This window comes from Clarias gariepinus, chromosome 10 (assembly GCF_024256425.1).
Source record: "Clarias gariepinus isolate MV-2021 ecotype Netherlands chromosome 10, CGAR_prim_01v2, whole genome shotgun sequence".
Classification (NCBI taxonomy): Eukaryota; Metazoa; Chordata; class Actinopteri; order Siluriformes; family Clariidae; genus Clarias; species Clarias gariepinus.
This window is the reverse complement of record NC_071109.1, coordinates 28616098-28639130: the sequence shown is the minus strand read 5'-3', so window position 1 is coordinate 28639130 and position 23033 is coordinate 28616098. Positions and strand designations below refer to the sequence as shown.

The 23033-nt window shown below is 37.8% G+C and overlaps 2 protein-coding genes across 2 annotated transcripts in view; both read right to left on the bottom strand.

The window, feature by feature from the left end:
* Positions 1 to 9182, bottom strand: part of LOC128531579 (SH3 and multiple ankyrin repeat domains protein 2-like) — a 51147-nt gene extending 41965 nt beyond the window's left edge. Inside the window, exon 1 of the mRNA XM_053505531.1 lies at positions 9090 to 9182. The gene's annotated coding sequence lies outside the window, so the exon portion shown is untranslated. The remainder of the gene's footprint in view (positions 1 to 9089) is intronic.
* A 5053-nt stretch (positions 9183 to 14235) lies between these two features.
* acte1 (actin, epsilon 1) lies at positions 14236 to 22435 on the bottom strand. The gene is made up of 9 exons (XM_053506545.1): positions 22363 to 22435; positions 21723 to 21862; positions 21152 to 21280; positions 20930 to 21040; positions 19804 to 19888; positions 19142 to 19303; positions 18631 to 18822; positions 14852 to 15033; positions 14236 to 14546 (listed from the first exon to the last, which is right to left on the bottom strand). Exons 2-9 carry the CDS (start codon positions 21849 to 21851, stop codon positions 14403 to 14405), a joined length of 1134 nt encoding a protein of 377 aa, XP_053362520.1. The 5' UTR covers positions 21852 to 21862; positions 22363 to 22435; the 3' UTR covers positions 14236 to 14402.
* Positions 22436 to 23033: the final 598 nt, after the last annotated feature.

Here is a 23033-nt window from a genome sequence, read left to right as displayed (position 1 = left end):
CAAGGCTGGAAAGTGGACACTACAGCACAGAAAAAAAGTCCCCTTTCTTATCCCTGAGGGACAAGAGCTGGCACTGAGTGCCTGTTCTGTTGAGGTAATTATAAGAGATCCGTGTATGGCTGGAGGGAATCATTACATAGACCAGGAACTGCAGTGTGCCAAAAAATTGGCAGAAAAACTGGTAGAGATTTTGTCCCTCCCCAAAAACAACAATAATGATAATTATCATAATGTTGTGAAAAGCTTTTTTTGCCTTCAGATTTTTTTTTTTTTTTTTTTTTTTTAAGAACAGCATTAAAGCAATCACTGAGCCACTTTAGAGAACATTCAAAGAAAGGGCTGAGTACGTGGAGCTGGGTCTGCTAAAAGCCAGAATCAAGCATATTAAGTTTTAGAAAAAAAAATTAAGGCTGAATCTAGTGTTATTAAATGAAAAATTCCAGTTTTCCACCCAAAAGCCAGCTGGATGCAGCCGTGAAAAGATGAAACAGAGGTCTGGAAAGTCTTCAACACACAAATCTAAGCAGGATGAAATTCCCTACAGAATGAATAACAATGTCTGACTGGTCATTTTTAGCCCTTTTGCCCTTTGCCTAACTAGGTTTCAAATGCAGCAGATTTGATTAATAATGATGGTTCTGTCATTTAGATCCCGATCGCAGTGACAGATGATCAGCATTCCGTGCTTCGCTCATCACAGCAGTAGACGCACTGAACGAATCATAAGTGGTAACTTTTAAAACAAACTCAGGTTACCTATTAAAATGTCTAAAAAAATTTTTTTTTAATCATCTGTCTTGACAAACTTAATAGCTCTGCAGAGCAAACTAGATTTTCATTGGCACATATGAGGGACTTTACTCTCGAAGGTGAATTTATTCACGTCAATTCCAAGAACCGTTTCATATAGGAACAAGAGTTTTACTTTTTTTTTGCAATTATGTGGTCAAAATGCCAATATTAAGTGATTTGCCAAAATTTAGTGAAGGCATATCCATACTGTATACACCAATAATACACTGCTGATATGCTGGTTTTAACACAGACTTTCCAAGATTTCCTTATTATTTCAGGAACCTACTTTAGGAGCTAATTCAATCCCTTTTCAGGTCCAAACTCGTATTTTTGGTCACCATTTAGAGTTTCACTGTAAACCTTAGGAAGGAGTTCATTGCAATCTGGTTATGATTGATATAATATGTAAATCGCTTAAAAGTGTCTATAATTAATAAAAGAATTTCTAGATCTATAAATAGAATAGACAATTTCTACAATAGAATTTTAGCACAATTTTTTTAAAACCATCCAGATGATCTCACTAGGTTCTTCATTTAAGGTTTATTTTCCAGAAATCTTTGCAAAACATTGCCAAAGCTGAGCTGCCAGTTTTTTCCCTGGTGCTGATTAATGGGAAACTTGCAGCGGCAGTTATTCCTGAAGGCTAATGCAATGCATGTATGAGGAGTGTTCAAGTCAACCTGGGACTTGTGATGAAATTTCTCATGAACGTTGCCCTAAAACCAATTCCCATTGACCTCAAGCACAGCACAGCGATGAGACTCTTAGCCACAATTAAATATTTGAACGGTGCCTATGTTTAAAAGAAGGCCATACGTCTGTGAATGATGAGCCCTCCTGAGATGATTCAAAACCCACTGCAGGTAGAGATGCGCCTGTCATTGGGAACTGTACACTCAATCATTAACCAACACCGATCGCACATTACAGGATCTCGGCTAAGAGTTATTGCCACAGCCACCGTACAATCCTGACCTCACTCCAAGCCATTTCCACATGTTAGGGCCATTAAAGGAGTGCCTGGGAGGCCAGTGTCTCCGATTGAGAAACCTTTTTACCTTCATGGTATCCAAGCACTATTGAACTATTGAAACACTGGGATAAGTGCATTAGTGTAGCAGGGAATTATATAAAGAAACAATAGATAACAATCTTATTCTGCACAATTAAAAGTCCTGGCTTGAATTAATTAACTGTTGTATATTTATACAAACAAATTTTACATGCATAATCTCCACTTATGTCCAATTACGTACGTATGTATGTAGTTAGCTACTTTCTCTGTACATAGCTTCTAAAAATGCCTTACTTAACAACAGGGTAGCAAGTTACTGTAGAAATCCAATATGACTATCTAAGTATTTTAAACACCTGCATTTAACCCATATATGTAACGCATGTAAATGGACATACACTTGCTGAACACATTACAGTCTTTCAGCTGCCACGATCATTTCACTACACACTCCTCCTTTGGGGCAGCCAAAGGGGACTTTGTTTAACACTCATTGCAAGCAAGAGACAACGGATGTATATAAATGTGCAAATTCTTTAAATGTTCACTAGGAGTTGGCTCCCAGAGTCTTGATAAAACGGGCAACCTTACAGAAATACATGCTTTCAGCCTAGGACGAAAATGTGTTTGGTCTCCATAGCTAGATTTCCTTATACTGCAGGGTAAATTTTTATGTAAGTCATCATTTAAAGTTGTATTAAGCCATAAAATTATACATAATTGGGGCATGGCTGATTTGAGTGGCAGCTGGAATGCAGGTGTCAAAAAGCTAGCCGTCTGCTATCCACCACTGTAGCTAACTAGCTAACTGGAAATGCCGTAATTTAGTTAATCACAAGAATTGTAGGAGATGCCACAGGAGATATGTAGGATTCGGATAAGTTTAAACAAATGCAAAGTAACATAAAAATATGAATTAAGATTGGGCATCTTATCGTTTTAGCTAAGCTAAAGCTAAACTAGCAGCTTGTGGTCTGAGGTGAGTCAATATGTTCCACGAAAAAAGAAAGCTCCATTTCTTCCATCCATTTTTCCTTGTATGGATTAAACAATATGGCAACAACCAATCAAACCTATGAGTGACATCACAGAGGGTTTTTCCAGGTCTTTTTATAGAGTCTATCGCTGAAAGCAACAATAAGAAAATAATGAAACCCCATAGTCAGAAAACAAATACTATTTATTTCCATTCATTAATTTTTTTTTTCTGGTTTAAGATATTTATTAGGCATTGGTTGCAATTTGTTTCCTCATTATGCTCATTAATATCTGTTGCTTATTATTTGTTTGCATGTATAATCTACGTGTTGGTGCATAGTCCTATATTAATCTCTGTATGTATGCCCCCTTGGTTCGCCATGTGTTTTTAGTTATCCTTTAGCTTTTTACCGCCAAAACTGCATGATCAAACATGGGCATTCCTTAATCTAGTTGTGTTTTATCTCACTCATAGTTCCTTGTGTTGACTATTACATTTTTACTTGAATATGACATGCTGTGCATGTTATTAGTGCACATAGACCCACCAAGAATATCACAGCAATTATTCACATCATCATTTCTGTTGTTTTTTATTATGCAAATTCTTTAAAATTGTTCGGTACTTTTGAGTTTACATCAGTTCCATTTGAGTTTTCGTACAGTCACATTCAAACCAGTCACAACACTGCCAGGTGGCTAGAAACCCAATTAAAATGTCTTTGAACTTCGGAGGCTTAACAGTGCGGCACAATGAATGTGACTCTGATTACGCTCCGAGATGTCACCGGTGGCATTTGTCTCCTTCGTTGCTATGGAGTCATAGCTCGGAAAGCCCAGGAGACCCACATCCTAGGCAGGAGGAAGGAGAAAGAAACACAGTGTGCATAATATGGTGGGTCTGTATAATGCTGACCTAAAAAATGATCTGTTAAAAAGACCAAGCATCAATGTTCCGCTCTGTAGTGCAGCCCTCTGCGATACCAAATGCACTTGGCATGATCACAGGAAGTCACACTACCAATCAAATAGTTATCGCACACAAGAAAGCTATATTAAAACTTAAGGGTGTAATGATACAGTCAGGTCATGATTTCAATTCAATTCTTGGAATATATTAGATCAAATTGAATGAAGAAAAACAATGACTCTGTAGATTCCTTTTTAGTTTCTAATTTATGCAATACAAAACTACGGAGGTTTAATATTATGGACAAAATATATTACAGGTTCAGCATACCTTAAAAACAAATCATCAAATGTATAAATTCCCCCCAAAATATGGATAGACAAAACAAAGTGTCTAGCTCTGAGAAAATGATTGATTAAAACTTCAGAAGCAGAAATAGAGCTCCAAAGTCGGCTAAAATGACAGTTTTCAAATAATTCTTTTTATTCAAATTCAACTTAAATTTTATTTGTCACATACACAGTCATACACAATATGATATGCATTAAAATACATATACGGCCGCCTGTGACCTTAAAAACAAGATTATCAATAATAAAATATAGAACAAAATTTGCTGTCGAAAAAAATAAAAGATAAAAACAAAATATTAAAACATATTAACAAAAAAAACTTGGCTGTGCGCTAACAAAAAGAGCTACTTAAGTTCTAATTTTAAAGCTTATGCTAGGGTTTTTTGACTTTGATTTCCTATGCCTTTATCTCTTACATCTCTCTTTGTCCAATGTCATATGTCTATAAGGGCTTTTTCAGGTTAGGAACGATTGATTTGTACTATGCTCAGGAATAATTGCTCCCGCCGCCCTCTTTGTGCTCTGTTCTCGGGCACACATTGCTAATTACACCCTCCGAAACAGTGGGCAGTATGCACATACTTGGTCTGTGAGCCACCTTTTCTATACAACATGCAAATGGCTTTGATTTAGTAAAGTCCAGCAGACAGACCAATCGGCTCACTCTTTATTTATGGTTGAGTAACCATATACTGGAACATACAGTAGGCTACAAATGCATACATGTATTATGTGTTCATCATAGTAATCAAGCAACAAGTGTAGATCATGCAGTATCTCCATAAAGAACATTATTACATTACCGTTGTATATACAGGGTGAGCCATAAGTCAGGATCCTTAGGTAAAACAAAATAAAAATGTTAAATTATAAATCACAGCAAACTACAGACACACAGAATGGTTACTTAAATATGTATGAAGTCGATTTCATGAGAAATTTCCCATCTACTATTTTTTTTGTCTCTTTTCCTAGTGATTGTTCAAAAGCCTGCAAACCTAAAGGGACTCATGTCCGTCACTATCAAAGCCAAGCTACGTAACAGAGAAAGAAAAAATAATGTTAGTGCTGTAATTTACAGCAGACTTAAACGTCTCTCCAATATCATACTCAGGCTTCACTTTATCTGTAAGTGCAAACAAGATACAGCAGGCAGTGATTTATATACAGGATTTTATCATCTGATATCTTTGTGGATGTCAAAATCAGATGAGGATCGTTTATCATTTATCAGTTTTGATGTCTGTAAAACTGAGTACTCATTGCTTAAATTGAATTTAGCATGAAGAGCGTTATGACTTGTGAGCTACTGTATATGCGTAGTAGCAGACCAGATGTCTTTGCAAGGACATAGATAAACATGTCAGGAGGGTTTAAATTGTGAGGTTCACCTTCAACAAAGGATAAAGTGAGTTATAATGGAGTGAACTGAACACCTAGAAAGAAACTCTCAAGAACCAAACCTAAAGGAGATTCAATAGAGCTGGAAATCAGCACAAAAAAGCATAAAGCATAGATCAGAACCATATATGAAGTATTACACATCTGATTGATTAGACCTCAAAATATGAATTTGGTCACCTGACAGCCCCTTATTTACATATCACAAGCTTTAACTGGCCTGGTTTAATATAAACGCATAGCATTAGCATGAAACACATCTACATTTATATTAATTCTTATCAAACATATAACTTACACTGCCAGTCAAAGATTGATTACGTATAATCATGTACTATATGGTGACATTTTTATTAAGGACAGGCTTACGGTATGAATAATTTATAGAAGGAGACCCCAATGTCAGCACTTAGTAACAGTAAGTTTTCCCGTGTCGTAGAGTCCTCAAAAAATGGAATTAATGGATTAATTCAGCTGGTAAGCTTAGGTTTAGGGCTGTTTAGGGCTATAATAAAGTAAATAACAAGAGTTGTTTCATGGACATATGCTGATCTGTCATAACGTTCTAACCTCCCTGCCTAATATTGTGTATGTCCTCCTTGTGCCACCAAAACAGCTGTGAGCCATCAAGACATGGACTTCACAAGACCTCTGTGATACAGTATCTGGGACCAAGAAGGTTGAAGTACAGTAGATACAAGATTCAAAGAACTTTATTAATCCCAGAGGGAAATTGCTTAATCATTTAAGACCTGTAAATCGTGAGCGGGGTCCTTCATGGATCAGAATAGTTTGTCCAGCACATCGAACTGAGGTCAAGTCAACACTTTTAACTATTTGTCATGTTCCAAACCATTTCTCAACTTTATTTTACAGTTAAAAAAGGCTACTTTCATTAAGGCATAATGTTACATAAAAGGATGCGTTTGATCTGCCACAATGTTTTGTAAGGTGCTGCGTATCAAAGTAACATCCACATGAATGCCAGGACCTGGGATTTCCCAGTTATTTAGTGCATAGAGCATCACACTGTCTCCACCAGCTTGCCTTCCTCCCATAATGCATCCTGGTGACAGTTCTTTCCAAGGTACTGTAAGCAACCCACATGGCCCTGGCCATGTATATGATGGTAAAAGACAATGTGATTCATTATACCAGGCCACCTTCTTCCATTTCTCCATGGTGGTCAAATTTTAGACCATGTCCAGACGTAGCCGGGTATTTTTCTCTACGGTTGCGCTCGCAGACAGTGACTGCTGTTAAAAGCGAACAAAGCGAAACAGGTATTGACGTTTTGTCCAGGCTTCTGATTGGCCCCTGGTTGAAGTGATATTAATTAAGTGATATTATTAATATGAAACTGTGATCCTCAGTGAGTCTTGTGCATCCATGACACTGTCGCAGATTTACTGTTTGTTCTTCCTTAGGCTAATTCTTTAGGTACTAACCCCTGCATCTTGGGAGCACCCCACAAGACCTGAGATTCTCTGACCCAGTTGTCCAGCCATCACAATTTGGAACTTGACACTTAAAGCCATATGCTTGCCTATTTTTCCTCCTTTCAACATATCAACTTTGAGAATTGACTAATTACGTGTTGCACTTGGTACAAGAAGATATTAAAAGTTATTCATGTCACCTCGCAGTGCCTTTAATGTTGTGGGTTATCCGGCATACATAGACCACAAGGCAGGGTACACCCTGGATGATGTGTCTACCCACCACAGGGCACAAGCACACATTGAACACACCAAATCACAGACTACGGACAATTGAAGCACCAGTCTACAGTACCTACAGTGCATGTCTTCATGGAAAACCACCAAGCACGATGGGAACACAAAACTACAAACAGACCAAAGATGACCAAAGGTGAGATGTGAACCAACAACCTTGAAGGTGCAGAAGTTTAACAATAGTTATCAATAATACAATACTGCCAGTATTATTGTGTATAGTATACAGTATAACATGAAGTAACATTCTAAAAATATGAACAATCAGCACAGCAGTAATCCTTGTGTCCTCAAAGTAAAATAAAGTCCATAGCTAGTTACTAGAACTGTAACTACTATAACACTTAATCTTTATTAAAGTCATGCATCGTTTTACTAACAAATGGATGACGTTTGTATGTCTCTGATCTTCCACAAATAAATTTATCTAGAGATGTGATTTATGTTATAAATAATTACAGGAACACGGCTATGAAACTAAATAAGACTTGATGATACTTTACAAACCCCTAAATCCATAAAAAAGGTTAAAAACTCTTAATCACTTTGAATAACATTGTAGTTCAACATAGTAGCGGCAGTAGAAGCAAAAGATGAAAAAAAAAGATAGATGAAAAGCATTTTCAATGCATCACGCAGCGTAAGCAGTTTAAAAACCGTATCTGCGATTTAAGCAATTTATCTTGCAATATCACTGAATCAGAATTAAATTAGTCTTCCCATCCTCGGCACAACAGGATGCTCATTTCCCCTTATTCCCTAAGGAGGAGTAAGTAAATAAGGGAAGCTATAAGACCCAGAGACTCCAAAACACAATTTACACTACGATTAAAAAACAATAGTGGTTTTTTTCCTAGCACAAAACATGAAGAATATTGAAGAACATAGAATATATAGTGTAGTGTCTACTTCTTGTTTAGATCATATTTTGTAAGATTTTGGTAAAGAAGGTAAAGTAAAAATGTTGAAAATATAACAGAAAATAGAAATGAATCGATTGTTTTTTTTTTTTTTTTTATTCTTTCTAGATTCTTCCTGGAGCTGGAGTATTTGTGTTGAACAAATAGTAGCTTACATCAAACAATGTTTACATTAAACAATGTTACTTTGTTACATTAAACAATGCTTACATTGTTGTTTACATTAAACAATGCTTACAATACTGCTTACATTAAACAATGCAAAATAAAAGATAAAAGCAAAAGACAAAACTAGGACATTAAAAAAAATCAATCATTTACTACATTTTAGGATCAATGTACAATGATTCTGTTTAAATATTTAAACTATATAATACATTTTATTAATTTAAAAAGTCATTCAATAAGCGACCGATTTACCTAAATGAGTGCAACTAATTTAGCAAAACAATAAAAATGCAACCTCAAAATGACTAATGATTAATAACAATATACAGCACGCTCAATGTGATTACTGCTCATCGCTCTCGGTGTAAAATTCCACCATTTCCCTGGAGTTTTAAAGGTTAGGTCTGTAAGGGAAAAATATAGTCCTAGAGACTCCAAAATCCAATTTATTCCAGGATAAAAATAATAATTCTGAAATAAAACATTCTCCCCGGCAGCAGAAAGTTCCTGTATGGATGTGCAACCAAAAAGTGTGCTGCACTTTTACAGCATAGCAATTTGTCTTGGCCAGAATTTGGGGCAAGTTTTAGTAGCTTAATAAACTGTACGTGGAGAAAGTACACCAAAAGCTGCTACACAGTCACTGTAGCTAGGATCCTGAGTGATGAATGATGCCCTAATGAAGTGTGAGCACTAACACGGTACTGCAGGTGTTCATTCAACACTGTAATGATTTTGTGCCGTGAAACTACTGCATCATGACCTAGAAGGGAATCAAGATAGACACAGTAAAAGAAGAGCAGCACTCACCTACAGCAGTGTGCACTTTCACACGCTTCGTAACGCCATTCCTGTGTTCGCAAGCAGCACAAAGTCCTCAAATCCAACCACAACTGGGTGAGAACAGCCAGGGACTGTGTGGGGAGTGAGGGAGTAAGGGAGGGAAGGAGCGAGAGGGAGGGATTGAGGAAGGGAGTGAGGGAGTGCTTAGCAGTGTTGGAGGGAGTGATGCCCAGATACTGTGAGAGTTAGATATGTATTGAGGGAGGAGGGGGATACTCCAGAAAGAAAAATCTAGAGCAAATATAAACAGCACACGAGAGTGCTCACACACACACACACACACACACAATATAGAACACAGCCGAGTGTAATGATTTTAGCAATTTGTGTATATCCATTCCACTTGCTTTTATGTCCACTGGGTTCTCCAACTACTCAATGATCTGTTTATGTCCATAAACAGATCATTAAAATCACATCATTGAAATGCTCGTTAATAATCATCAATTCACTCACCGCTTCTTTGTCGAGATCCTGGAGTCTCATAAACCAGGGGTGAAGCTTTTACTACAACGTGTCATTGTACATTTCATCACTTAACATAACCAAGCCCTTCCTGCTTTAACAAAGATCGTGCATTTAAGCAAAACCAAAAATTAACCAATCAATTTTGCTCTCATAGAGCCAGACTTTGTTTTATTTTAATGTAGCCTTAAGAAATAGTTTTGTTTTGCCAAATCAGTCCAGTCCCTGTTCCTGTCCAGATTCAAATTAAAAAGATTTTTTGTTTGTGAAGCCACAAAGTGACCTTTAAATTATTTAAGCATAAAAAATATCTAACCCAAGGCACGAACCAGTAAGAAACAGGTGCAGACGATGACAGATGATCAGACCGGTGATAAGTATACTGGTTGGAACGGACGAGAGGGGAAATGAGGTTGCTGCTGAGGGTGTTAAATAAATAAGCAATTATCTAATTGTCTTTTTAAGCACTTTGCAGCCTTTAGCAGGAAAACATTCATTCCTATTCCTCGAATTAAACTAAATTTAATTTAATATGACAATGTCAGGTGTAGCTCTAAACTTTTGCACAGTACTATATTTTTTCAGGAGTATTCTAAAACAATGTAGCAGATTGCACAATATTGTTGTAAGAAAAATGTTTGAATAACATTTAAAGAAAAGGTATGATTTTTTTTTAGAACCAGTTATTATATTATATCTGGAAAAGCTTACTGTCTCAATGTACAGAGAGCCAATCAGACAGGATTCTGATGCTTGTGGGCAGAGAAGTGTACAAAACGTTGGAGTTAGATGTAGATCCTAAAAAAAAAGAAGGGAAAAAACATATTACAATGTTTAGAAGTCCAAAATGTTATTCTTAATGTTAACATTAATTCCAATTTTGTGTTGAATTTCCTTTTAATCTTAAACTATTAATTTTGAATTGATATTTTTTGACATTGTAATGTCCGTGTAGCATCTTACTCTGTGAGTAGCTCTTATTGTTCCCGCAGTGCTAATACTTTTATGATCTCTGGTCAACACTCCCACACTACGGGCAATTTGGAAACGCCAATTAGCCTAATGTCTGCATGTCTTTGGACCATGGGAGATAACCTAACCACCTTGAGGAACCAAAAACAGGGAGAACATGCAAACTCTATGCACACAGACCAGAGGCGGAAATCAAACCTGGACCCTGGAGGTGCATGGCGACAATGCTAACCGCTAAGCCTATATACAGTACTGTACAATATGCACGTTCATAAGCATCAGTCAGACCATAGAGTGTATAAAAAATTACTGGACAAACGCGCTGTGACATTACCCATAGGTTTTTTTAAAGAGTGGTTTTGAAGCTTAACTGTCAGAGCTCTGGTTGTCACCATCTTGACAGGACCTGACTCCAACTAAACTTTCTTTTGGCCGATCTGTCAAGGGGACGTCACAGCGACTATCTGATTCGCACACACAGGTTTTACACCAGATACCCTTCCTGACGGGTACCCTCCCATTTTATCCGGGCCTGGGATCGGCACTGGATGCGGTGTCTTGGTGGTAATGAGTGTGGCACACACCAATAATGGGACGGAGCTGACTTCCACTAGACTTGGGTTAATCCATGAATGGAAAAATGGGTGGAAAAAACAGAACCTTGCTGTTGGTTGGAACACAAATATTTACCTCAGTTACTGCAAGTTAGCTATATTATGTACAGGCTAAAATGTTAAGGTGGCTAATGCTAACTTTTATGCTAACCTTACTTCCCATTTGATTGAACTCCATTATCCGTACTCTACACATCCTGTGTCAACTTTCTAAGCTAAAATACAATTATTTTAAATTTAAAATACAACTATTCCAGTTAGCTGCTTAGCTAAAGTGATGCCTAATTCTAAATCATTTTAATTTGACTTTCGAACATCATTTTAACTGATGACTATCCCCAGTACTGCTGTCATAAAGGGGAAGCATCCCTTTGGCGACCAAAAATTATTATTATTTATTTTTCTTGTACCAGACTTGTACTTGTTTATTTCTTTCATAATGTTGGACAATTTAACAAGAAGGTCTATGAGAATTGATTCAGTTTTGGAGACAGCTCCACACAACTCCACATTTTGGCACGTCTGCATTGGCTTCATTTTTCAGAACCGGAGGTTGCCCCTTGGGTCAGACAGAACACAAACAAGATGTCAGGAAAATCAATTCACTCAAAGAGAAGAGTCACAAGATGTGAAAGACACGTCTGTTTCTTGTAACAAACCTGATTGCAGATGAAATTTGACATGAATTTCACGACCTCTATCATTTGCGGAAATCAAAACCCAGACTGTTGTCTCTTTGGTGTGTTAAAAAAAATCAAAACACATTAAAGTAAAACGAAGAGCTCTTAATTAATTAGGTAGCACTCATTCGGGACACCAGATGCTCACACGCTGATAATTTTTCTTACTGTTGCTTGGCATACACCTGAAAAACTCTTTTATAGATCAGCTTGGAAGCGATCTGTCTTCCTTTCTTACGGGCTTTCTGCTTGATGTTTCAACACAGATAAGTCCATGTTATTATACATCATAATCTCGCAGTAAGGACATAGCGTGTGTACGACAGATGGCAGTTTGAAATTTACATTACACAGCTGGAGCAAGGTTCCTCGCTCAACATCCTTGGCACACCAGCAATCACCCCGAGCTCGGTTTGATCCTCCTGTGGATCTCGTTTTGACATTGTTCCCTTTTGCTCTTTATGCTTTCTGTCTATTTTTTTTATTCACGTTTGGGTATATCAGTCCCACAGCACACTATTATTATTTTCAACTACTGTCGATTTGTCAGTGTGTCAGATGTGATGTAAGAGATTTGGAGACAGAAGCAGTGAAACCAATCACTCCTCCATTACAACAGCAATTATTCACAAGCTAAAAACAAAGTAGGTCTTGATGGTGTGTGTAGTAACCCAGGTGATCAAGCTAGAATGGTTTGAAAGTGTGTTTGCTCTTTAAGGAGAAACAGGGATTCGTATCAGACATCACTGGAACTGGAACCTTGTTGTGTAAAGACGTTTTCCTCCATCTGAGCGGTGAGATTTATCAGCACAAAGTGCCAGCTGAAAATATTCCTGTAATGGAGATAAAACTGAAAAATGGAAGAAAACCGAAACATAATTTTTCATCACAACAGCAGTGGGTCATTGATCTCCTTGTTTTGACCTGTGAGATATCTAAAAAGGATGCCGTCTCCCTCGGCGTGTATGAGACCGAGAGAGCGAGCGAGAAAAAGAGAGAGAGTGTTCTGTGTTTAAGTTTGCCCGCAGAATGGCAGCTATGCTGCTGGCCTACATCACCCTGACCTCGTTTCTCTGATGTACAGTACGTTCTGAGGCGTTGATGAAATCTGTGGCTACAAAAACACCATAGAAGATCAAAACTGTGCGTAAACACTATTTTGTCTTTGTTTTTGTTTTTTTGCGTATGTCTGTGTGTGTTCTGTTCCTTATGTTTCGAGCGTTGTCTGTATTTTTGCCAGCATCATTCTTTAAATCAGGGTTCAGCTGTGAAATCTGGGTTTTGAATATAAATGAAGTGAACTACGATAAAACATTAAAGTATGAGATGACATCATCCTGAAATGGTACAAAGAAAATAAATTAAAAAAACAAACATTTTAGCTATTCAGATAGAAGTTTTTATTTATTGTTTGTTTATTATTTATGTTTGTTTGTTGGCTTACTTATTAATTTTAGAATTTATTTTATATTATTGAAATTTTAATAATGCTTTACACAGTATACCTTCCTTAAACCACTTTTTTTTTTTAAATTATTAACTTATTTTCTATACCACTTTCTCCTGTGGACAGGGTCACATGAAGCCTATCCCAGGATATTTAGGGCATAAGATGGGGTACAACCTGGATACAAATTCAAATTTGAATTAGGACAGGTTGCCATTCTATCGCAGGGCACACACATACACACTACATGCAATCTGGGAACACCCATTAACCTAATCTGCATGCCTTTGGACTGTGAGAGGAAACCAGAGTACCCGGAGGAAACCCACCAAGCACTGGGAGAACATGTGAACTCCACGCACACAGACCAGAGGCAGGAATCAAATCCTCGACCCTGGACGGGCGAGACCACAGTGCCATCTATTTTATGGTTACATTAATATTGTTTTTAGAAAGATGTACTCTTTTAGAATTTGGTATATAATAAATAATTTATTTTACAAGAGACAAAACTAATTCAAACATTTGTTTTCAAAAGATTAGAGGAATCCCAGCATCAGAAATTAAACCATGGCGGTCATTTACTATAGTAACGGAAATGAAAATTTCGTCAAGGTCATTTAAGTTTTATTGACTTGCCTGTTTACACATGTATAAATCGCTCAGTTTATGGTTCGATATCTGACCCGTTCCCAATGTCCGATCAATCTGGTGACTTAAAACCTGCAGTACTCTGCCCTCCAGTGGTCTTCATGGGGAACAATCCAGCCAGGATTATGCAAAAATGAGAACTACAGCACTTGTAGCTGTTAAAATTAATTTGTCAGGTTTTTTCCAGTTATATCTAGTGAAAATAAAGTTTCTAATACTCTAATACCAACTAGTTTTTCAGACACCTAAAGTTTCTAAAGTGTGATAATGATAGACAACATGGCTCAAAATACACAAAATACATTTATTTAGCAACATACTGTATGGCAGGCATAAATTTCTGAACATGGGCACTTCAGCTAAACACGAAACATCACTTTGTGGATTGCAGATTGACAGCTTGAGGGAAGGAGACAGAGTCTGCGGGAATTGGCCAAAGGGGACAGGATGTTTAGAAGCACTTCCTGTGGACGATAGAGGGTCCGGCCTCTTCGTACTCATCCTTGCTGATCCACATCTGCTGGAAGGTGGAGAGTGAAGCCAAGATGGAGCCTCCGATCCACACGGAGTACTTCCTCTCAGGAGGGGCGATCATCTGCAGAGGAGCATCAGTGGTGTCATCAGAAATATATATATATATATATATATATATATATATTTTTTTTTTTTTTATAAGTTAAGCATGGAATACAAAAATATAAAAAATTGTTTTATGTCTATAAAAATATAGACATACATGTGAAGGAAAATCAATGATTACAAATAAAAACCCGTATTGAAAAAATAGTTTAAATTTTGCCTTTATAAGAGAGATACATGATTTGACATTTGACATTATTCTGCATTAGCAGAAAAATTGTCCCATATGTAAATAAAACTTATCACAGACATAGGTCTTACCTTGATCTTCATGGTGCTGGGGGCGAGTGCTGTAATCTCCTTCTGCATTCTGTCACCGATACCTGGGTACATTGTGGTACCTCCGGAAAGCACGTTGTTGGCGTACAGGTCCTTACGGATGTCAATGTCGCACTTCATGATCCCGTTGTAGGTGGTTTCATGGATGCCGGCTGACTCCATGCCTAGAATAGACAGCAGAGAGACAGTGTACTGTACTGTATGTGTGTATGTGTGGTGTGTATAATCCAGTTCTAATCTTTACTGAACATTATTATAAAGTACCGAACATGTCCAGTGTATTTGATTATTTAAAAAGTCTAAAAATGATCTAGACTTTTTAAATAATCAAATAAACTAGTTTTTGACTCTCATTTTCAGTCCACTCCCTGTACCTGAGCAGTGTCAGAGGAATGGTTTTGGGTTGTTAAAGCCACACAGTAACCTTTGAATCATTCAAGCATAAAAAGCATCTACGTACTGTAACTTAAGGCATGAACCTGTGAGAAACAGGTGCAGATGATGACAGATGATCAGGCCGGTGATTAGTATACTGGTGATACTGAATGCTGAGTGGTTGGAACAGACGAGAGGGGAAATAAGGTTGCTGAGGAAATGAGGTTGTTACAAAAACAACAACAATTTTTTAAATGTATCACTAGGCACTTTGCAGCCTGTCACAGTAAAACATTTGTTTTTTATTTCTTTAATTTAATGTGTATTATTTAATTAAATTTAAAATGAAGAAATGGGGGCGGCTTAAGACACAGTACTGTATGTCTACCGTATTTGGATGTTGTTCATACACGTATAGCTTTCTCTGATAGAGCACAGATCCTGACCCAGTGAGCTCCGGCAAAATGACCGTATTATCCACTATTATGCAGCATGGAGTCACTTTAAAGGCTTTCTGAGTAACGTGGCTTTGATCCTAACCACCAAAAATGTGTCGTTCGACTGGACTCTGTGTGTGTGTGTGTGTGTGTGTGTGTGTGTGTGTGTGATGAACCTGCACAGCCTAAAGATGGTAAATTGTATCATCTGAACCTCTTTGAAGATTCAATACACATTTTTTAATGACTAATAATTAGTGACATGGGTTTGTGTGTGTGTGTACTAGTGATGAATAGTTTAAGGCTACCTTGCATCCACATCCATAACACACCATCAGCAGTAAGCAAAAAGCTTTACTCATTAATATTTTTCTAAAATAATTTTGGAGAAACAGGTAACTAGATTAAGAAGTTTCATCAAATAACCAAATATATATATATATATACTTAAGGCATGAACCCGTGAGAAACAGATGCAGATGATGACATATGATATATATATATATATATATATATATATATATATATATATATATATATATATATATATACAGTATGATAAAATACTTAATTTAAAATTAAATTAAATTCAGGAATGGCGCTTTCTCTCAATTTTTCAATGTTTCTTTGCATATATGTAATAATTCTATGTCTATCATGCAAGTGAGTTCTCAATCATAATAGGTGGTTTTATAATACTAATGACAAGTTATTGATAGATAGTAATAGTATTTGCCTAATAGCAAGACAAGCGGTCACTTATAACGGGTTCTAACCTCTTGTAAAGGGGTTCTACCCGACAATCTCTCTTTTGCATTTCCTAAAAGAATTTTCTAAGGTGGATTGAAAGAAATTTAATTTGTTCCATCTACTGCAAATATGCCAAAGCTCATTGTTTTATAAGTATCTTGTAAAGTATTTTGTTGTAGGCATGTACTATACAAAGTCTTAGAAGAAAAAAAAAGTTAATGGATACAAGGAAAACCCATAGAGTGCTGAACTTGTCAGACCCAAAGAGTGCTAATCGGGGTTCGATTCCCTTTTCGGGTCTGTGAGTGTATGAAGTTGTGCATGTTCTCCTGTGCTTGGTGGGCTTCATCTGCGTTCTCTGGTTTCCTCCCACAGTCCAAAGACATGCAGATTAGATTAATTGGCATTCCGAAAGTGCCCATAGGGTGTGTGCCCTGTGATGATTGGCACACTATCCAGAGTGTGCCCTAAGTCCCCTGCGATAGGCTCTAACCCGCCTCCTGCATCTCTGTACACAGGATAGGCGGTATAATAAAGGTATGAATGAATTTTATGCTTCTTCCAGTGGAGTCTTTAACTTCTGAGACCTCACTACACCGTGTGCTCAATGCCTTTGTGTTATATAACTAATTAATGACTGAGAATGCATTTGCTTTCACAAACACCAGCTTTCCTCCATAAAGTGTAAATTAAACGAGAAAAAGAGCACACCTCCAGCTCTCTCTTGTACGAGCTGACACAGATTGATGTTTGAATTCAGGAACACCAGACAGACTACGTGACCCTTAAATAGATCCTGAGCCTCTGGTTATGCAGCACCGCTGTGAATTAACTGCTACCAAAAGGTGATCTGTCACCCAGATGTGTCCTGCTGAGATGGCTGGCACACGTCTATAGGGCTATTTGTTCGTTTAAGTGCTTATTGAGGTGGAAGGTGGGGGAAAAAAAAACACCTTTGTAAATGCTTGAGGCGGAAAAAGAAAAATCAAGCAGGTTTACTCGACAGAACGGTGGGGGCTGGGCAGTGAGGGAAAAACATGCGGTTAATAAATAATGCATATAATAGTGTAAGTACTGTATACAGCACATTATATCATTTTTATGTAGGTAATATTCTGTATGCATATTATATAAATATGTCAAGTGTGTACAGTATGTGGCTTGCATGTATACCATGTGTATATATATCTTTATTATTTATATTATTACATTTCTGATTATCTATAAGGAGCAAATATGATAACATTCCTACTGTACATATTGGATGGGATTATCATTCTCAGCAGCTTGTGTAAAACCCTGTGCCTACCCCATGACTTTAATCACAGTACACATATTCGGACCAGCGGAATGATTAAGAATTATTAATGATGCGAATTTTTCATTCGCTGACTTCAGGCTTTGTGTGTGTGTGTGTGTGTGTGTGTGTGTAAGAGAGAGAGAGAGAGATATTATGCTTGTCTTTAAGGGATTCCTCTGAGAGTAAAAGAGTGCTACGAGAAAAAAATAATGATCGGCCGATAATAAAGCCTAATCATATTCACGTGTTATAAAATTCACTGTCATTATGAATTCTTACACAGTTCCTTTTTTTTCGTGTGGTGTTTTAAAACAGAAAGACTTTCAGACATAAGGGTACTGTATAGTCTACAAGGCTCCATATTAAAAATAAACCGAATCAAATCATAAATTTTGGGGCTCATAGGGACTGTGGAGGCCAATGGTGACCTACAATTTTCACAACCCTGGTAGGACCTCCGATCAACATTCACACACACTCATTCACACACTACAGGCAATCTGGGAACGCTAATTAGCCTAATCTGCATGTCTTTGGACTGTGGAGGAAACCGGCCAAGCACGTGGAGAACATACTGTACAAACACCGTGCGCACACACCCTGAAGTGGGATTCGAACCCAGACCCTGGAGGTGCAAAGCAACAGTTCTAACCACCATATCCTCAGTGCCAGTAACAAGCTTGGAGAGAAGGGTGGGGTTGCATCAGAAATGGCATCCTGTGTAAAACCTGTGGCATTGTGGATTGAGTGACCTAATATAGTGACCTCGAGAAAGGGGAAAAAAGCCCAAAGGAAATAATAAATTATTTCTTATTTTCATTTCCTTCTTCTTGGTGTCCAAATAATTTTATTACTGTTAATAAATAATGTGTGTATGTGTGTGTAAGTGCCACACTGACCGATGAACGAGGGCTGGAAGAGCGTCTCGGGGCAGCGGAAGCGCTCATTGCCGATGGTGATGACCTGACCGTCTGGCAGCTCGTAGGATTTCTCCAGAGAGGAAGAGGAGGCAGCGGTGGCCATCTCGTTCTCAAAGTCCAGCGCCACGTAGCACAGCTTCTCCTTAATGTCACGCACAATCTCTCTCTCAGCTGTGGAACAGATGAATAATAAAACACACGCAGGGTGGCTAATGTCCATAATATCCATACAGGTACAGCGTTATATATTCATCGTTGAAGTCTATTGTAAAAAAAAAATAAATCCTTAAACCGTGTTCAGCTCTTTGAACTGGGGTCTGTGTAGCTTCCCCAGGTCCAAAATATTTTTATTTGGACTAGTCTTATGATTTTAATGGGTTTAATAAAAACCTCAGTAATGTAGCCCAATAAATAACTCGGAGATTTTGGATGAAGGTTTGGAGCAAGGTGTCATTGTGTGCATGAGTGAGACAGTGTGTACGAAGCTCACCTGTAGTGACGAAGGAGTAGCCTCTCTCAGTGAGGATCTTCATAAGGTAGTCGGTGAGATCTCTGCCAGCCAGATCCAGCCTCATGATGGCATGGGGGAGCGCGTAACCTTCATACACTGGCACGTTGTGGGTTACACCATCACCAGCATCCAAAACAATGCCTGCATGCAGAGATGAAGAGACAGAGAGAGAGAAAGAAAGAAAAAAAACATATTATTAAGTAAATTTTGGTTATTAATAATAATAATAATAATAATAATAATGTTGTGAAATCAAATGATATTGATTGATATCAAAATGTATTTACTTTTTCTTCTAATTCTACTATTAAACAAATTATTTAGAGATTTTGAAAAATCCGTCTAGTAAAATATACGCGGCTTTCCTTTTGTGCCTACACATCTCAGATGCTGCAGTATTATTTACAGCTCAGTGCCTCAGAGAGTCACCCACTTCTCTGTTTAAAGCACAGCGCTCTTCCTTGAAGTCTAGTTTTCAGTTCTTTATCAGTTTCTCGTGATGAGAAAAGTCGAGAGCTGCTGAATTATTCAAGAAACATCCAGCCAAAATCCATCACTTAAAATAAAAGCTATTCATCAGGAAGCTGTGAAGTCAGTGAGAACAGAAGAGCAGAGAGTCTGCTGCGCAGTCGTGCTCTGACCTGTGGTACGGCCGGAGGCGTAGAGCGAGAGCACGGCCTGGATGGCCACGTACATCGCTGGAACGTTGAAGGTCTCGAACATGATCTGAAATCACGCAAAGTTTATAAACAAACGTGAGTCTAGTTAAAAGGTTAAAGGGGCAGCATGTGATTACAGAGCCCTCTGCTGCCCGTGAGGTGCATTACAGTTGTAATGCGATACTGCGCTGGCACATTTCAGGTTTTTAGGATATTCAGACTGTCTAATATTCTTGGGATTCAAATCAGATGTAATAATAAATATAGCAATGTTTTATAGCAATTGTATTTACATTTTTTTTTTCATGTGTCTGAATGTAAGAGTGTGTAAGAGTGTGTTCATATCTAAGAAATAAAACACTATTGGGCATGCCGTTGTAGAAAAATAACCAACTTTTCCAATATACAGTATCACAAAAAAATAATTTTTCCACTTTTTTAAATTTTTAGGAGAAAAATTTAACAATCTGTTATTTTTTAAAACCTTTTTATAATTCATATAAATACTGTAGTTACAAGGGCTTCCACACTTGATGAAAACTCCTGTTATTACTTATGCTATAGCTGCTGTTCATTTGTTTCCTCATCACACCCTTAACATTTATAAGATCTTTAAATATACAGATTTTCTCATAAATTTAAAACCAGAAAGCACAAAGCCGTCTTTCCTAAATATAATTAAAAAGGAACTCTAAAACTGGAGACTCCTTACTTAACTGTTAAATAATTGTAAACAGATGTGCGGTACTTTTTTTTAACCTACAGTATTCATCATTACTTTAAGATTATGTGGAGTTTTTGTGGACATCTTTGTGTAAGTTGTTGTTATAAAATGTAATAATACACTTAATCAGATTTAAGAATCGGCCACCTTTAAAAATGGCTTATAAACAAGTCTTAAGTAGCATCAGTCTCGAAAAAACTAAAAAAACTAAGAGGAATTCATGTCCCTTTTTGAGATATTGTTTTCATACATCATGAAGATTTTTCCTGGACTCACTGTTCACTGTTGCTCCACTATAACAGCTCAGCCTGGCTATACTCACTTGGATAACACCTACTCTAAATAGAAAAAGAGTCACGGGTGCTATTTTGAACCGCTGCTCACCTGAGTCATCTTTTCCCTGTTGGCTTTGGGGTTGAGTGGCGCCTCAGTCAGGAGGACGGGGTGTTCCTCGGGAGCGACGCGCAGCTCGTTGTAGAAGGTGTGGTGCCAGATCTAAAGTTCATCACAACTATTTTTTATTATCAGTCGTTTTTGTTCAACAGGATGCATTATAAATCGATACATCTTCGCGTCAGCTGCACATCGCATAGTGTCATACAGTACCTTCTCCATATCGTCCCAGTTGGTGATGATGCCATGCTCAATGGGGTATTTAAGTGTAAGGATGCCTCTCTTGCTCTGGGCCTCGTCTCCTACGTAGCTGTCTTTCTGACCCATACCCACCATCACACCCTAGGAGGAAGATAGGAGCCGGTTAGCCACTCTACAGCCTCTTTCTTTATTTCTGATTTCTTCATTGTGAATATAAAAAGGTTAGCAATACAAATATTAATAAATTAGGATGTTGTACTTAGCCGTGTGGTATTTTTAATAAAAGTCGCAAGTCGTATCTATTGTGTGAGAAATGAAAATAATAAATTGCTTAATTCTAAGTGCAAAACTAATTAAGCATGTCTTTTTACTGAAGCAGAAATAGTATGCATTTTGCATTTTACAGCCCAGTAGTAATACTGTAAGTATAGCAAATGTATTTATGTGTTTATATGTATTATTATTATTATTATTATTATTATTATTATTATTATTTTACTTTGGTGTGTATATGGACTAGACAGACCAAACTAGTATCTCATTTAGTGTGTATGAGTGGACAAGAGTGTGTGAACAGAATAACCTGGTGGCGAGGACGGCCAACGATGGAGGGAAAAACAGCCCGGGGGGCGTCATCTCCAGCAAACCCTGCCTTCACCAGGCCTGAGCCGTTATCACACACCAGAGCTGTGGGTTCTTCCTCGTCGCACATGATTACTCACACTGCAGAGAGACACACACACAAACACAATTTGTAATTTGTTTAAAACGAATCACTGTAAAATAATCATTTTTGTCTTCGTCAATCACGAGAGGAAATGTTCGTCCTGTTTACTAACAATGTTGACCTTGTCCTGACCCCATATTACAGCCTGACATTTGAACCCCCTTAACTCCTTATAATTCAAGTTAAATTTTATCATTCAGTAATTCATCCTAAGGCATATTATTAAGTAACTACTATTAATTATTAACTTACAACAATCTAACAAAGTATGAAAGTTTAATATTGAGCGGTAAAGTCAATTGACACTTCATAAAGCTTTATTTCGAAAAGACGTTGTTTAAAATGCAAGCTAAAGTAATATTTTTTTCCTGATATTCAGTGTATATTCATTGTATACAAAAGGTGGCTTGTCGATTCATGCATTAACATTCCATCTTACCTGGGTGAGCACAGCAGAACACACCATTAGCATAATAAGACTATCTCACAGACTCACCTAGGAGACTTAGACAAAGAAGGCCGGAACGTCAACTCCCGTGAGAGAGAGGGATTGAATCAGAGAGAGAGTGAGCCTGTTGTTCACCTCCTCCCTCTATTTAAACCCAACGACGCGGCCGAGCCGCCGCGCGGCATCATGCCTCACGCCTTTTTAGGACACGATGCACCCCGGCCACAGTCCCACGTGCACAAAGGTAGACTGTCCTCGGTGTCCCAGGAATTCTGGAATCTGTCCCGCAGCAGCGACTGTCCATGGGCATTTAATATTAGAAGGTAATTTATTGGCCTGTAGGAAAGTCAGGGCTTCAAAAAAGAGGTGGATAGTAGAGAATGGTATGCCGGTATCTGCTAAAAATAAAGCAATGGGCAATGGTCATAATGGTGATGTGGCCGTTTATCTGACGACTGATGACTGTTCGGGCATTCCAACACGCGGACGAGTGTGACCTCGCCAGCAGGCCTTCAAAGGAAAATTTTCAACACAGGGACAATGGGTGTGGAGAATATGCTGGCAAGCCAGGTCTATTTTCACCAGAGCAAAAGGGGTGGAACTTGCACAGGAAACAATCGGCTTAGAAATGACAAATTGAGACAGTTTTGAGCTGGGTAGTACCCATATGAGGGCATAAAGTGATACACACACTCAGTTTGGCCATTTTATTTTCATTT